This window comes from Trachymyrmex septentrionalis, unplaced genomic scaffold (assembly GCF_001594115.1).
Source record: "Trachymyrmex septentrionalis isolate Tsep2-gDNA-1 unplaced genomic scaffold, Tsep1.0 scaffold7, whole genome shotgun sequence".
In the NCBI taxonomy this organism is placed as follows: domain Eukaryota; kingdom Metazoa; phylum Arthropoda; class Insecta; order Hymenoptera; family Formicidae; genus Trachymyrmex; species Trachymyrmex septentrionalis.
In genome coordinates, this window is record NW_017305884.1 from 3,708,768 (window position 1) to 3,723,527 (window position 14,760).

General features: G+C 39.9%; 2 protein-coding genes across 6 annotated transcripts in view; both read left to right on the top strand.

Moving 5' to 3' along the window:
• LOC108753514 (adenosine kinase 2) overlaps nucleotides 1-2,982 on the top strand; it is a 3,478-nt gene extending 496 nt beyond the window's left edge. The window contains exons 1-5 of one of the 2 annotated variants that reach the window (XM_018495136.1): nucleotides 48-141; nucleotides 860-1,067; nucleotides 1,420-1,695; nucleotides 1,782-2,190; nucleotides 2,651-2,982. In XM_018495136.1, the coding sequence (XP_018350638.1) occupies nucleotides 879-1,067; nucleotides 1,420-1,695; nucleotides 1,782-2,190; nucleotides 2,651-2,778 (1,002 nt within the window). In that variant the 5' untranslated portion in view covers nucleotides 48-141; nucleotides 860-878 and the 3' untranslated portion in view covers nucleotides 2,779-2,982. Of the gene's footprint in view, nucleotides 1-47; nucleotides 142-859; nucleotides 1,068-1,419; nucleotides 1,696-1,781; nucleotides 2,191-2,650 lie in introns of those variants that run through there. The other variant, XM_018495135.1, reaches the window with a different exon arrangement.
• Nucleotides 2,983-8,030: 5,048 nt separating this feature from the next.
• The window catches only part of LOC108753511 (histone acetyltransferase KAT6B), a 23,815-nt gene continuing 17,085 nt past the window's right edge, over nucleotides 8,031-14,760 (top strand). Inside the window, exon 1 of one of the 4 annotated variants that reach the window (XM_018495116.1) lies at nucleotides 8,031-8,285. The gene's annotated coding sequence lies outside the window, so the exon portion shown is untranslated. Of the gene's footprint in view, nucleotides 8,286-10,008; nucleotides 10,028-11,374; nucleotides 11,392-14,760 lie in introns of those variants that run through there. The other 3 variants (XM_018495119.1, XM_018495117.1, XM_018495118.1) reach the window with 3 other exon arrangements.

The window sequence follows — 14,760 nt, forward strand, 5'->3', positions numbered from 1 at the left end:
AATTTTCTTCGGAGGTTATGAGTCAGGATTTATTACGTGACAAGGTTAAGTTCGGCATGCCGCATATATGTACTCCACTACTGGCGATCGTCGATGACAACCAATTCGCTGTCGAAAAAAGAGGATTGTCTGCAAAGAATGGTGCATATATTATAATTTTTGTTTCAATTATAAAAATTGCATGAACGATTAACGACGTCAGACTCGTGGAAATTTTAGTTGCGTCCGGCAAGAGGAAAGATACAGGTTATGTAATCCTCAAGGTCGATTCTCATAGACGCGATTTCGTCACCGAGTTGTGAACAATGTGAGCTCGATGCGATTGCTTCAAAATGGCATCGCAATACGAAATTGCCGTATGCGTTTTTATTATTTCCTCAATAATATCGCTTTTCTTATCGAGCTGACTCGGAGATAATAAATTGTTTGGCATTATCTTATCGCCGTTCCTCAGGAAATTTTTTTTTATTAATAAAATTGCGCAATATCTAGGATTGCTTTCCTTTAAAATTTAAATGCCCGTTTCTACAAATATAGATCAACTTTAATCTGTGCTTAATTTACTCTTTCTATTTCTTTCAATGTAGATTAATTTTTAATCTTGGTTTAACTTACTTATATATATATATCTTTTTCTAGTCCTAAGAATTAGAAAAGGATAAAGAATAAATTAAATCGAAATTTAAGTTAATAATCTACAATACATTGATAGAAATGGCCATAATTTTTAGAATCAGAAAAAGATGTAGAATTAGTTGAACTAAAATTAAAATTAGACTACATTGGTAGAAACGGGCATAAGTTGTAGACTGATCTAGATGAAAATTGTATTAAAAATTTTATCAAATGAACATTTCAGAGAAGGTTTGCTGTTGGGTATGGGAAATCCTCTCCTGGATATTTCAGCATATGTTAATCATGACTTGTTGCAAAAATATGGTCTGAAGTCCAACAATGCCATTCTTGCTGAAGAAAAACACAAGCCTTTATATGATGAGCTGATTGACTTATACAATGCTGAATTTACTGCGGGTGGATCTGTGCAGAATACTATGAGAGTAGCGCAAGTAGGTAGAATCACAAAAAATTATTATTCACTCTCTAAAACTTTTAGAATAAATCTTAGTCTTAAAGATTAAAAATTGAGCCATTCTTAAAAAAGACTGGCTCAATTTGCACTCTTTAAAGTGAGCTTTTAAAGAATTTAGAGGACATTGCCAAATTTATTTGGCGGGTAAAAGAAGGAAAATCTTAAATTTATTTCTTCTTCTGATGTAGATAATTTTAATCTTGGTTTAATTTACTTTTCATCTTTTTCTAATTTTTAGAATTAGAAAGAGATAAAAAGAGTTAAACTGAGATTAATTTACATTAGTAAAAATGGGCAAAAGTCAAACTATAAATAATCAACGTATACAGTGGTTTCTGCAAAAACCGAAAATCACCACATACATGGGCTGTGTCGGTAAAGACAAATATTCCGAGATTCTGGAGGATAAGGCAACGGCGGATGGTTTAAATGTTCGTTATCAATACACCGATCAGGAACCGACTGGGACGTGTGCGGTGCTCATTACCGGAAAAGAACGCTCCCTATGCGCCAATTTAGCGGCGGCAAATTGCTTTTCACAATCACATATCGAAAAGTCAGAAAACAAGCAACTAATAGATATCGCGAGATACATCTACATATCGGTAAACGCAAAGATTTCCTAATATCTAAATATATGAAAGAGCGATTCAGTAAAATGATTCATGAAATTCGTTATTCTGTATTTCAGGGATTTTTCTTAACGGTCAGTCCCGAATCCATACAAACAGTAGCCAAACACGCTTACGAAAACGACAAAATGTTCATGATGAATCTCAGCGCACCGTTTCTATGCGAATTCTTCCAAGAGCCGATGCTAGCGGCGTTTCCCTACGTGGACATCTTATTCGGGAACGAGACAGAAGCGGACACGTTTGCAAAGATCAACAATCTTAATGCGACGGACCGAAGGCAGATCGCGCTGAAGATATCGGAAATGGATAAGATAAATAACAAGAGGAAAAGGATCGTCGTGATAACACAGGGTACTGACGCAGTGCTTTTAGCCAAGGATGGCACTGTGACGGAGTATCCTATTATAAAACTGCCAGAGGAGAAAGTTGTAGATACTAATGCCGCCGGGGATGCTTTTGTCGGTGGTGAGTACGGATCTATCGCCGTTACAATAACAAATAATAACTTCATTGAGATACATATAAGTAATGATATCTTTATTGAGATTCTTCTTCTTGATCTTATTGCTCGTGGCCGAGCGTGGTGACTTCTCTTATATGCCTGTGGTACACTGATTGTACACAGTCATATGGGATCTACAGTTTAACGGCGATTCCAAACGACGTGTTAGAGAAGTGTTCTTGACAAAATTACTCTCGGTGGATTGCCGCTTCCTTCCGAAAGGAGATACGAGCGTATGAAAATATTTTGGTTGTACCGGGATTTGAACCTGTAATCTCTAGCATAACAGATCAGTACGCTATCTGTTTTGCCACGCTCGCTCTCGTAGTATATTATTGAAATACAATGACAATAAAAGAGATTAGATATAAAAAGAAAACTAATTGAAAGCTTAACTTTTATCGACTGGATAAATTGTTTCAGGTTTTCTAGCACAACTTATACAAAGTAAAAACATAGACACATGTATAAAATGCGGCATCTGGGCAGCAACGCAGATCGTGCAGAAGTTCGGATGTACTTACGAGGGAAAACCGAACTTCCAGTCTTGATTGGCACAAATGTGATAGCGGATATAAATCGTGTACTTACTAGATATCTTAATAATTTTTTTTACCTTGAATTTATCCCTATCTTTTTTACCTTTTGAACTTTACATTATGAGTGAAATTCGAGCTGCAAGATTATAAAAATATTTGTATTATTAAAATTTATTTAATCTATTTTGCTAATCTAAGCGCATTAACGACATAATTTCGGAGAAAGAAAAAAAGAAATCAATAAATTCTTGTTGAATTAATAAGATCATAAATCATTTTACAGGGCTGCGAAATTAATGTCCGTTTCCACCGTTTAAATGTAATTAATGGTTCGGATACTCGCACTACACTGGATTAATACGTTAAAGCCTACTTTATTCAAAGTAATCTGAATAAGTGATAATATAATTAACTTTGACATTTAACGGGCAACTTGATGACTTTTTATTAAAATTTGATTTATTTTTCAATATATATTCTTCTTTTAAAAAATCACTGACTGCCCACGTATATTCTGCTAATAATATCATTATTAAGTATTTAATTCTTCAAACTATCTATATGCTTTTGCATTTAATTTTGCTACATTCATATATAGCAACTCTTACAATTGTTAATATACACTAATCCAGTGTAATGCAAGTGACCGAATTCACTAATACCTTAATCTCAGTTCGACTCTTTACCCTCTGTTGTTTTAAAAATTAGAAACGGATGAAGTGTATATAAGCTGAAACCAAGATTAAAATTTAATCTAAACCTAAATCGTTTCACGAGTGTTCGCCTAGAGACGTGAACTGCGCAGAATTTCTCCCTCGCGCATACTTACGTCGCCGTACGTTAATTTACATACTGTCGGGGAAAATCAATACAATCACCGAGGTATGTAGATATTATACCGAGAATTTGCCGGTTAGCTTCGCATACGCGGCCGCTGGACGGGCGATACCGTCCGGGAGTGCAGGGTATTCAATTATGCGAGACGCTGCACGCGTGCGTCGTGCGCGGTGCGATATGCGGCCGAACTGCGGAGTTTGGAGCGGGACGGAGACGTATCGAGCGGGCAAGGTAGAAAGAGAGAGAGAGAGAATGAGATGGGGGCGGGCGGGACGGATGGACGGTTCTTAAAAAAAAAAATCAATAATCTCATTACGAAATTGCATTGGATACGTTGTGCGTTTTGCATATAAACAGAAGTAACGCGCGTCACACTCGCTGCACCAGGCAGTGTCGTATTAATCCAGCACCTTCCTCTGTCGTATAGCACCTTTCGGTGGAGCGAGTTTACGACGTATCGTTCGATCGCGATATTAGTGTTCGGTTTTGTTTCTGGAACAATCGTGCTTCCTCGTTTCTTTTACGAATAAAGAAATACAGAGGTACAAGTTAGATTAATGTTAGATTGACGTGAAGGATCCGTCGCTTTTACGTGACCGTCTTAAATTAAGTTATCGATTTCCATTTACGATAAATATATCCACGTGTATTTTATACAGAGAGGAACTTTCCGCATCGAAAGCCTAGCAGCATATAAATTTATTCGTTTATTTGTCCGTTTGTTTTTTTTTTTTTTTTTTTTTTTTTTTTTTTTTTTTTTTTTATGTAATAAATAAGGTCATAACATCTTTATGACTCCTATGTTCTACTTGAATTGTTCATTTTGTCATTTTCTACTAATGTACATTAATTTTAATCTCGATCGAATTTACTTTTTTTCTTTTTCTGGTTCTAAGAAAATTCAAAGTTTTAAGAAAATCTGGATAAAAATACGAAGTAAATTAAACTGAGATTAAAATTAAAAGTTTGTTCTGTTTCTAGGCTCGATTTCAACAATGAAAGATTAATCTTGATTCACAACTTGCTCTTTTCTAATTCTTATGAAGAGTTAAATTGAACCAAGATTAAAATTAAACTCTGCATTAGTAAAAACGGGCACCAGCTTTTTGCACAGTTCGCATCTTTTCTTTTTCTCTTCAACATGAAAAAAGAATTAAAGAAAAAAGTGAGCTGCAAGAAGTTCAGCTAAAAAAAAACGAGCTTTACTGTACGTTGATGGCAGTGGGTGTATATCAATTACACACGAGGCAATTACGCACAAGCCAATCACAGCGCTAGAAAAAATAAAAATAAAAAAAAACTCCCTTCGCAGAAGTTGCTGTGATTGGCAAGTGAATCACTCTCGCTAGCAATATATGTTTGCGTTCAGCAGAAAAAGCAGCTTTGCAAACTGTTTTAAAAATTCTTTAATATGATTGACCTTATTTCCTCATTGGATCTAAATACATGAACCAATCATATTGAAGAATTTTACAACAATTGCAAAGCTGCTTTCTCTGCTGAGAAACGCAGCCATTAAGCTAATAATTCATTTGTCGTACGACAAATTTCTTAAGTGTGTTGATTGAGTACCTACGAAATAGAGAATTCCTAGAAACTCGAGAACTTTTTTATTTTTGTAGCCAATTGGCGCAATTAAAATTTGTTTTCGTACGACAAATGAAATGGGCCTATTTTTTAGCTGAACCCGGACAGTTCGTTCATCGTCTTTCATTCCGCAATGTGGAGAGGAATGGAGGAAAGATATGAACCGTGTTAAAAAGTTAAAAAAAAGTTTAATAGGGTTAATATTAGCCTTCTGAATTTTAAACGACGCGAGAGAAGTGCAGGGAGGGTGCCGATCGCAGCCGAGAGAAAAAAGGGGGAACAATTATCTCCAACGAGTTCAGACATCGCAGTGCATCTCTGTCGCGTCTTGTCGCGTCGTGTTAGCGTCGTTCGCGACGGTTCTCCCGGTTTTCTCAGCTGCGTTGCGTGGCACTCGTCGAACTCGTCGGAGTCGTCTGGTCATCGGACGCACGCCTGTCGCCTTGATCGAGAAGCGGGCGGCCATTGTGCCGCATATTTGCCGTTGCCGCGCGAAATGGGTCTCGCTTTTCGTCACGCGGTATCGCTCAGTATCGCCGTTAAAGTATCGCGCGCGATACGCGAGTTCACGCACACGCACACGCACAGGCACGCGTCGTGGACTTGTACAGATTCGTATTTCGCGCGCGGCGCATACACATACCGCTGTGTGTACAGTCCTTTACTAAAAGATTGCAATACTTTCTTTTTCGACGTAGGCTTTCGGAGTGCAGCCTGTTCATCGAGCGATTGATTCTTACTTATATTCAATCTAATAATTTACATTCAACTGCTCTAGACGAACAAGGGGTGAGTTCGAGAAAAAAGTGTTGCAACTTCTTAGTAAATAAGTGTATACACACATACATGTATACGTGGTACGTGTGACCGACAGTGTGTTTGTGCAGTACAGTCGGGCGCATGTCAGTGCATCTCGCAACCGGCCGACCAGATCTTTCTCCGTTCGAGAACAGAATTTCACGTTTTTCCGTTTGCACGTGTGAAAGTTTCAGTCTGGAAAAACAAAGGACATCGACAGCTGTATATACTGTGACATATCCTTGTGAGTGCAATATTATTATTTTTTTTTGCGAAGAAAATACAGTGCAAATCATGTTTTTTCCTAATAATTTATTTCTCGATCCACGTGCTCTACGGATGCTTCATGCTTCAACGGAGCATGTTTGAGCATGCGACGCGAATGAACCTTTGAATATTGCTGCATTCAGCCAAAAAAAAAACAGTTTTGCAATTGTAATTATAAGATTCTTTAATAGAGTTGTGTTCAGAAAGAGCAGCTTCGCACTGTTGCAAAATTCTTTGATTGGCCGTTAGTTCCTTTGGATTTAAATGTATAAACGGTATAAACTAATCATATTAAGAATTTTACGATAGTTATAAAGCTGCTTTTTCTGTTGCACGCAGTTATCGTAATTAATTAATACATATAAAATTAGTTTATACATTTTATTGAGGAACTAAGTGCAAGAATCAATTGCATTAAAGAATCTTACAACAGTTACAAAGTTGCTTTCATTGTTAAAACAGCCACAGTCTCTTGTATTCTATCTATATGAATAGATCAACAACATATTGTAGATCAAATTTTACTATATTTATATAGTATAAGGTGAAGCTGAAAATTGGCAGTAAATAAGTTTATAAATATATAAACAGGGCTGGGCATATATTAGAAATACTTTTATTTAAAACTAGTTTTTGCAATACAAGTGTATTTAAAATCGCGAAAGATTGAAATAAAGTTTTATGTATTTTATAATTCAAGTAATAAAACTGATTATAGTATTTGATACATAAAATACAATTGCCTAAATATATAAAACAAATTGATATTTAGTTTATCATTCTGTCTCAAGGTATATTCTTTTCAGCTAAACTTTCACTGTTCATCTACACTTTGAATGCATTTAGCAATGTCATCATATCATCATTTTTTGTTATTAAAAAATAAACTTATATCCAAGGAACACACAAAAGTTGATAAAAAATCAAAATAATTTAATTTTTATTCAATAAACAGTCAAATTTTATAATAAAAAAAATCATTATTTTTGACTTTCATGATCACATAAATAAAATCATTTTAACTTATTCTTGCCTCGATGTGTTCCCTGATTAAGTGACAAATAAAGTTATGATGATGTCCTGTGATATTATTACTTCTATAAAAGCCACTGGCTTTTTAAGTTGTCAACTTTCAGCTTCAATCTACGGACACAATGCTGGGTCTATGATGTACACATATATGAAATAATCATCAATCTTTTCTCCCCTTTCTCCTCATATCCTTTCTTCCTCGATGTCGAATAGATATTACGTCATCGTGAGTTTGCCAGTCTGGCACGTGGTTGGAGCATAATATCGTCCGCGGGTAAGGTTAGATTAACGCCGAGAGACCCTAGGTTGTCTCCTAATTTCTCAGGTTGTAACAAGTCGGAGTATTAACGCGCCCGATCGCACGAGAACGCTACTCGCGGCCGGAGGCATATGCACGCATTAATAACACACGACGTCCCGCGACGTAACATACGTGCACTCACCCTTCCATGTGTGGCGCACACGTGCGCGCGCGCGCAACATATACGTCACGCATTCGGACCGGAGTCGGATCTCGCACTCGGTCGGACTCGGTACGACGCCATGTGATCACACCGCAAGAGCTAGCATTGCTGGCAAGAGCGCGTGGTGTGCGAGTACATGAGTACGTACATCGCGGTGTGTGTACGCGAGTGAGACGCCGCATTGGGATTGGCCGACAGGGGGGCGGCGGGGGGGGGGAGGGGAACGGACGGGAACGCGTGCCGCTTACGGCGCTTATACGGCGTATTCGGTGTTTCGTGCTTCCGCCGTCGCGAGCCGGAGGAGCGCGGCGGTGTGCGCGCAGTGCACTCCCCACCGCGTGCGCGTAGTGTGTAACCCCCGCGCGACCGCCATCTTTGTCAAGTGGGTAACCTTTGTTGATTTGTGTGAAATGTGACGCCGTTGTCGCGAGATAATTGGTGATCGTGATTACGTATCCCGTGTTACGGTAGATTCCGGTGAACCTGCAGCCGCCTTGTGCTCTCTGGATATATCGATGGGATCGCCGCGTACAGGTAAACGTCTGCCCGCCTTCCCAGGCCGTCGCGGCCGATCTTACGTGCGTGGAAAAACCACGCGCCGTCGTCGCCGTCGTCACTCGTCCGATGCATACGGGGACCGGGAGCGTCGTCGCCGTCGTCGCGAAGCCGCCTGCAGCGCGAGAAGGCGCGATTCGACGGGAAGAGAAGGAGGAACTCGGGGTATCGGGATGTTCCCTGCATCTTGTTCCGACGTACGAGGTATCGTACGGCGGTATCGGAACGTTTTTTTCCACGGGCCGTGCCCGGGACCGCGCGGGGAAACGAGACGATCGCGAGGAGACGGCGACGGCGGTGGAGGAGAAGGACACGCGCGTGCATCGATCACCGCGATGTCGCGTCGAAAACGCCTGGACGACGCGCGAGAGTGCCTCGCGGACGGAACGGAACGGAACCCGAGAAGCAGCCCGTCCGACTCCTCCGGCCTCAAGATGGCTGCCCGTCGCACGGGCCTCGACGTTCCCGCACGCTCCGGTCTGTCCGCCTCGACGCGGACGTTGTCGGAACGAGTACCACGTCCGTCGGCAAACGGCCACGACGTCCAGTCGTAGGCGTTTACTCGCCTGCGTCATCCGAATCTCGATCAAGTCGTGACTCTCGGCTCGTCGGAAGTCCGTCGCGTCACTCGGCGACGGCCGTCGGCAACGGAGGTCGTCCTCGATCGAACGTCATCTACGCGTCATCCGCTCGACTGCCGGAGGTCATTTCGCGCGGATACAGCTCGCCGTGGACATCCCATGCGAGAACAGTCGCTCAAAATGGCTACCCGTCGGACGGCGGAGTGCCGTTCAATCGCTCGGTAGCGGTGGCGACGGCGAGTCGCGGTGACCCGCGCGATTCCCACAATCTCACTTTTATCGTATTCCCGCGATTTTCCGTCGCCCGCCAATTTGCGTCTCGCCAGGGCCGATTGTCCGACCGATCGATCGATCGCTCGCTCGCTCGCTCGCTCATCCACCCGTTCACCCGTCCATTCATTTTTGTCTCCTCGTCTCTCTCTCTCTCTCTCTCTCTCTCTCTCTCTCTCGACCACATCTCTCTTTTTCTGCCTTTTCGCCTCCGATCGCTCCGCCGGGACGGACGACGGCGAACGCATACGTTTCTCGTGCGTATACGCTTCGCCGAGCGACGGGCGGCAGCAGTTAGGGTCGTTGACGACAAACCGCTCCTCGGTAGCGACGGCAGCTGGCTCGTTTTCTCTCTCCCTCTTCCTCTTTCTCTCTCTGTCTCCACTCTTCTCCGCGTCCTCACCTTCGGCCGCCGTCGCTCGCTCGTCCGCTCGCTCGTTCGCTCGCTCACACGCTCGTTTCGTTCGTTCGTTTGTTCGTTCGTTCGTCGGGTGAGAGGGGCCCCGACAAACACGCGCAGCCGGCGGCCTCTCTTCGCCCTCGGCCCCATCGTTTTAACCGGACGAACAGCGGACAAACAGACGGACGTGTTCGTTCGTTCAGCCGGTATTTCATTTCGCCTAATAAGATAGTCGCGCGCGCGAGCGAAGAAAGAACGATGGAGAGGAGAGCGAAATGCGCGTCGCGGCCTCCTTCATCACTTTCTCTCTCTCTCTCTCTCTCTATCTATCTATCTCTGTTCTCTCTTCTCGTCGTTCTGTCCTATGCTATGATCGATCCTTAATTCATCTATGGAAGGCGTACCTATTGGATATTTACGCGTTCCAGGAAATAATTTTTCCATTCCAAAGTTCCGGATGCTCGAAACAGGTTTGGAAGCGTCCTTTATGGCGGTCCCGCTACGTTTTCGTCGTCACGAAACGTCGCGATTATTTTCGCACATTCGTCGGAGAACTGGCTCTCGTCGAAATCGAAGACACGTAGATTTCCTTTCGAGTTGCGTGTCGGAAAAAAAAAGGCTTCGATCAAATTGGCTGAAATTGTCATACTTCGTCATGCTGGTCACTTTTTCCGTATAATTTGCGCGAAATTCTAACTAGAATCTAACTAGCATTCTGATAATTTCACTGTAATTATGAAAGATTCAATCAGAAAATTCTAGTTGGTCCATTTTCTAATCAGAATTCCAGTAATTCAACCAGACTCTACCGCGTGGAATTTTCCGTTTCTTCCACGATCTTCACGGTGGTCCATACGTTCTTCATTGTAAAGGACCTTCATTCATTTCAGGTATCTGATGTTCTTTAAATTTATGTATTTTTTTTCCAAAACTCAGTTCTGCCCTGAAAATTCCTTCCCAATAAATTTGCATTCCAATCGAAGGGCGAATTTTTACGTGAGAATAACCGACAAATTTAATTTCGTGCAAGTGCAATATTAGCCCAAACAGAGCAACAAAGTCACCTCGCGAAAGTGACGTCAAAATGTCAATCGCGTCGTGATTGAAAAGTGACTTTTAACAGTCAAAGTTGTAGCTATTCTGTGTGTGTGACGTCATTTTAATGTTATGATGACTTGTGCTTTACTTCTAGGAGTTGTCTTGAGGTATATTGCGCAAGAAAATTTTAGAAATTTATTGCACGGAATTCTGTGACGGTCATAAACTAGTTTGTAAATATTAAGGAATAAAGTCCTAAAATGTTCAACTTTGCCCTTTATTTTTCCTGAAAGAAATATCACCGCGGCGAATATCTCTCTCGCAGCATTTCGCGAGAAACGCACGCGTGGTTTTCGCGAGTTACCTCGCACCGAAAGTGTGTCGCCATTCGTAGAAAACCTCATCCCTCCCTTCCGTCCCACGGAAAGAACCGTACGCGTCAATGGAACATTAAAAGTTCCGTGCCACGTAGTAAAGATGCGAGTACTATGGTATCTCTCATTGAAAGCCACATGATAAAACTGCGATAAACACGCGGCGTTCCATTGACGTTTCAGCGTGCAACGCGCGAAATCGAAGGATCGTTTCTGTCGACGCTGCACGAGACGTACGTTTCTTTTTTTGACCTGTGCACTCCGCCGTCTGTGTTCGAGAGGTTTCCAATTTCTCAGCCGCGTTTCTCCTTTCCAGAAATTATGATTTAATCTCTAGAGCCGATACACGCAATGTGATACGACAACTTTCATGAGCCAGATAAGCGAGATTTGCTTCGTTGCGATTGCAGGCATTTAGTACAGTAAATATTGCTGAAATATAAATTAATGACTGCGTTTAGCTGCAACTTTGCAACTGTTGTGAGATTCTTTAATATGATTGGTTTACATATTCAGAGTGTGATGAACTAAGGATAAGACCGGTTGTACTGAAGAATTTTAGAACAGCTGCAAAGCTGCTTTTTCTGAGAAACGCAGCCAATGGCTCGTTATTTTTGTTTTCTCTCGATAGCGACTGTATCTTGAAATATAGCGACGAAACTGAGATAATAGATGTTAGCGCTAATCGATGTGTCGATGCAACGGGAGCCTTGGAGTGCACCGCCGAATTGCGTCATATCGCGTCATTCTTCCGGCGATAATAATGTGACTATATATTTACATTTTTAACGCGTATCTGGCCTCTTTTTTCTCTTTAAGTATCGCTTTATAATAGAATTTGCTGAACAATTCAGGTATTAAGTTGAATTTATTTACAAAAAAAATGTACGTAATTGTGCACGGTGTTTTGGAATCGCGAGTTTCATTCATTATTACGCCCCATGTGCTTGACTTGTGAAAAAAAAAAGCTGTCATTCTTGTATATTAGTCTCTCTGTTAATGTATATTGAGAAAAATGTTGTTAACTTGGCTAAATGTGTTTAGTTCGTAGTGATTATTTATTTAATTCAAGTATTTATATATTTAGGTTAACAGGATCTTGTAATTTGAATTATTTATATGGATTAACAAATATTTGCTTGACAGCTCGTGGCTGTTGCATTTAGTTGGGTCAACTAATATTTTTTTTAAATAGCAATTTTTTTTCTCAATCTTAAATATCTATATAGAATTTTAAATAGTTGAAAAATTTTTTAATTTTGTTAATATTTTTATAAAATGCTTATTAGTATTAATATTATTAAATTGCTTGTCAATTTAATATGTGACATTATATTAGTTCTGATTATAATTGCGTTTCAAGACTGAAATATATTTTGACCACAACTTGTAGAATTAGAAACGTATATAAATTCACATAAATATTCAGACATTACGATACGCTTTGAAAATAGGATTCCTCTTATTTAATTTTTATTTTAGGTTCTCTCTCTCTCTCTCTCTCTCTCTCTCTCTCTCTCTATTTCGAATTGTAATTGCAAAAATCTTCATGCTTTTATGCGAATTTTATTATAACTTCTAAAAAAAATCCCAGTCTCAACAACAAAAAACTATTTTGTACAGATTTTATCTTGTTTTCATTTTTACATTTTAGAGCATTTTTTTGTAAAATGAAAAAATGGAAGCATCAACAGAAGAATTAATACGAATTTGCTAAAGAATGTCGAGGCGAGTTTTTAGAATCCTTCAACGCTTTTCAAAGTAGTCATCTTCCGGTTATTCAAGGTTAAAAAGAGTCCTGCGGAGTAGTGCATTATATGTGCCTTATTTTATAGTTTGCAGGACAGTCGAACGTGAACAGTCGACAGGACTGGTTGTCAGAAGTTGGTGAAGTTTTGGCGGGAAACCATGGACCCGACCCTGAGGATCGTATAGACACCACTTTTGAGAATAAAAACCGCGTCACGTGGTGAGAAATATCCCGGTAGCAAGGGTTTCTACCGGGAAGCCGGTTTTACTGGAGGTCCCGTGGTGTCTCTTTTTTTTTTTTCTTTTGCCTTCCTCGACGAATGTCCGGCGCTTAAACCGCCTGTATTTATTATCACTGGCCTAGGTCAACTCGTATCGCGACTACATCGGCGACACAGCTGTCGTTTAATTCTTGCATAATTAATCCTTTTCGCGCTCGCGGTGTTGGAAACATTTTCTGTCGAACTTTCACGTTGATATTTAACCGATTCCGATGTATGAGTGATTTATTTTGGAAATTTCCATCAGAATCTTGTAAATGATCTATTGTCGTCTAAAAAAATTACTTAGGATGTCCCACATTTCTGTCGTCAATTCGATTCACGAATCGAAAAATGAATTGGTGTATTATTTTTTTCTTCTCTCTCTAAATTTTTTGGAGTGAGATTTACTCTAAAAAATTATAAAAAATGTCAAGACATAGTGGTTGTGTTCAGCAGTTTCGCAACCGTTGTCAAATTCTTTAATATAATTGGTCTTGCCCTTAGTTCCTCGCAGGATCTATATGTAAAGAATCATATTAAAGAATCGGACAACGGTTGCAGAAACGCTTTTTCCGCTGAATATAGCCAGCTGTTCGTGGTCTTTTTATAGGTATGCAAATCGCTTAATCTTCTTATTTACAATTTTAGAAAAGGTACTTTTGAGCGGGGGTAGTTAATCAGATTATAGATTCAGTTACCTAACGATATAAATAGGGGAGTATCTATAGGTAAAAGGTGTGTAATTCCGAATTGTGAGCGGCTGTTATCCAATTGTGAAGTGAACATGATCTTTTAACGCGATTTCCGTCAGCGATCGAAGCGTGCTTATGCGATATGGATATTGCACGAAAACGGTGGGTGGTCTTTGTCTCCTCTCGAACAATGGATCTCTCGACCTACGGTCGAACTTTCCGCTATGCTTACCGGAGAATTACACTTCGTGTATCCCGTGCGCATGAAATAAACGTCGTATACATGTTGTTCTATCGGGAGCATTTAAACCACGTGACCACCAAGCGCATTGTTTCTCACGCTTAAGCCATGGCAGATTATGGCAGAGACTCTCGAAGCTAACGAGAGTCATTCGATTTTCTCCCTTTCTATTTCCTTTTTTTTTTTTTTATATCCGAAAGTTCAGCGGTCAACTAATTTTTTGTCGGTACGACGTTTTGAAGAAGGTTATAAGAAGTACTTCTTGGATCTTTAAAAGTTTAGCCTGAGAAGTTTATACTTCTCCGGATCGCTGTGTCTTTTATCTGACACTGAAACTTCCTTCGAAATGTTATAGTGCATCTTACTTTGAGACATTGTAATGTTCTTCCTTGAAGTTAATTTTAACCATAAGAGAATTAGAGCAAAAAGTACAAATAAGATAAATATATATATCAATAAATAATTTAGATGGGCATATTACTGGACATGTATTTATTGAGAAATTAATTGAATATTTATTTTTATGAAATATTATTTCTGCGATACGTTTATCAGTTTTGAGAAAAAGAGCTGGATATGTTGGAAGTAGCTTAAAACTATTGCAAACATTGCCAGTAATAAATATTAAATTTATTTCTCATTTCGGTCATTTTTATTTCTTCAATTGTTTATTCTCTTTATTCTTTCTTGTTACTATTCTTTTATCATTTCAGTATTTATATATACAGTCGAAATTAGATCTTGATGTCCAATAATATTTTTATATCTAAATTAAATAAGCCTTTCATTATAATGAACGCTATTTGCTGTTGGACTTGAAAAAAAAAATATATATATATATATATA